General features: G+C 31.5%; 1 protein-coding gene across 1 annotated transcript in view; it reads left to right on the forward strand.

Annotated features, from left to right (window-relative positions):
* The first annotated feature begins 209 nt into the window (after window positions 1-209).
* Window positions 210-1,900, forward strand: part of LOC117107182 — a 26,772-nt gene continuing 25,081 nt past the window's right edge. Inside the window, exon 1 of the mRNA XM_033248779.1 lies at window positions 210-488. Within this exon, the coding sequence (XP_033104670.1) occupies window positions 378-488 (111 nt within the window). The 5' untranslated portion in view covers window positions 210-377. The remainder of the gene's footprint in view (window positions 489-1,900) is intronic.

The raw sequence follows: 1,900 nt of genomic DNA on the forward strand, positions 1-1,900 counted from the left end.
CGTCTCGCGTATGAGTGGGTAAGCGTATTAATTCGATAATCATGTCTACACTTAAATGTTCAAAAAGTCGAAAATATGTACATCCAAAAGATTTTGTTACCATGGCAATACCATTCTGATTATTGTTATTATAGTCTTGTAGTTCCAGGCGTAGAATACTCAGGACTTGAGGCTAATTAGCTATCAGGCTTCGTCAAGTGAGTCTGCTTAATAAGGACTGGTCGACCAAACAAACGACAGAAGAACGCAAAGTCGCTGACACGAGAGAACGGGTAACTGTATACGTTGTTGTATCATTGATAACAATTGACACGGGAACATCGAGGCATCCATACCAAAATATCGTCTCTCCGTTTTGTAATTCTCTTTTACTAAGCATGTCGCAGATACTCGCTGTTACTCTGTTGTCATTACTAGTTTTCGTATCCTGCATCTCTGGTAGGAGTCTCAATGGTTACGAAAAAGAACAAGTGTTTGACATTTTACAGGTAGGTAAATTTACTTTTTGTTTTGATTTTTTTTTTTTTTTTTTTTTTGATTAACATCAAATAAACACAACAAATTTCAGATTCTAGAGAGGAAAACACTAATAGTCTTTTTGTTTTTAATTTTTTTGCGATAATTGCCTTTACAAAAATTAGTTATAATTGAAGTATGCACTGCGTACTATTATAACACTGATATTTTGGGAAGCACAACTTATGACCTTCATGATAATAGTAATTATTTCAATGAAAAATATGATAACTTTTTGCGGTATTTGTAATGATTAATTTCAATGAATGAATAGAAATCGGTTAAATTGTACCTTTTCTTACAATGCAAAAATATGTAACTTGATTATAGATTTCATATTATTAGTACCGGTCTCACCCAAGTACTGAAAACATCTAAAGCAAATCGTGCAGCCCGCACATATTCATAGTATATCATGCTTAATGTTGTAGATAAAGAAGTTAGATAAGTAGCGCCGGATGACGTTTCACTGCTTTAAGGTAAAATGTTCTAAACTTAACAAGAGGAAGGCGTACACAGAAGACATAATATTCTACCTAGATTCATTGAAGATCACTTTATTTGCCGTGTATCATACGTATTAGATGTATTTTTACTTTCAGTGTAACATAAATATTAATAGGCCTACTTGGAAAAAAAACTATGTCAGATGAAACGAAAAAAGTTACTGTATATGAGATTAAAGTCGTATACTACTGCTTCAAAATTACAAAATGTTAGTAGAAATAAATAGCACGTTTATAGTTAAAGATATTTAATATGATATGTTTGTGTGAGCAAGATATTGAGATATAAAATGTCAGATATATTTTGAGATTATAAGACTGATAAAACGTGTTTCAGTAATAAAAAAAAAAACATATTGATGGAATACGATAACGCGATGTATTCATGAAGACGGAGTTCATTGGAGTCGGATATCTATTGGAACAATCTACCAATCATGATTAAATTTTCTTCAAACTCAAAGTAATATTTTCATGTAGGCCTACATTGAAACAATACCTGATATCGATATACCTTTATATATACCATTATATTTCTATACACCTCCAAAAGGTATTTTAATTGAATTCATCGTCTACTTTGCGTTATGGGCATGATTAAAATCTGTTATTTATTCTACTTTTTTTAATCAGCTGTTGTCACTAGGGTCAAGTATTTGAAAAAACAGCAAACTTTTTGAAGTAGTAGTTACTTACAAGTTAACACACACACACAAAATGTCCCTGCTCTACATCATACATCACTCCATCAGTACATTTAGTTTTAATTAACTGTAGTTCAATTCCGTTTGAATTTGATTGGCCCAACATTACAAATCTGGTATATCAGAATTGTCTTGTATGAAACAACATTAACTTATTAAGTATTTTAGAGGTAC

Source organism: Anneissia japonica, unplaced genomic scaffold (genome assembly GCF_011630105.1).
Source record: "Anneissia japonica isolate Jap-2015-1 unplaced genomic scaffold, ASM1163010v1 scaffold287864_len1152817_cov193, whole genome shotgun sequence".
In the NCBI taxonomy this organism is placed as follows: Eukaryota; Metazoa; Echinodermata; class Crinoidea; order Comatulida; family Comatulidae; genus Anneissia; species Anneissia japonica.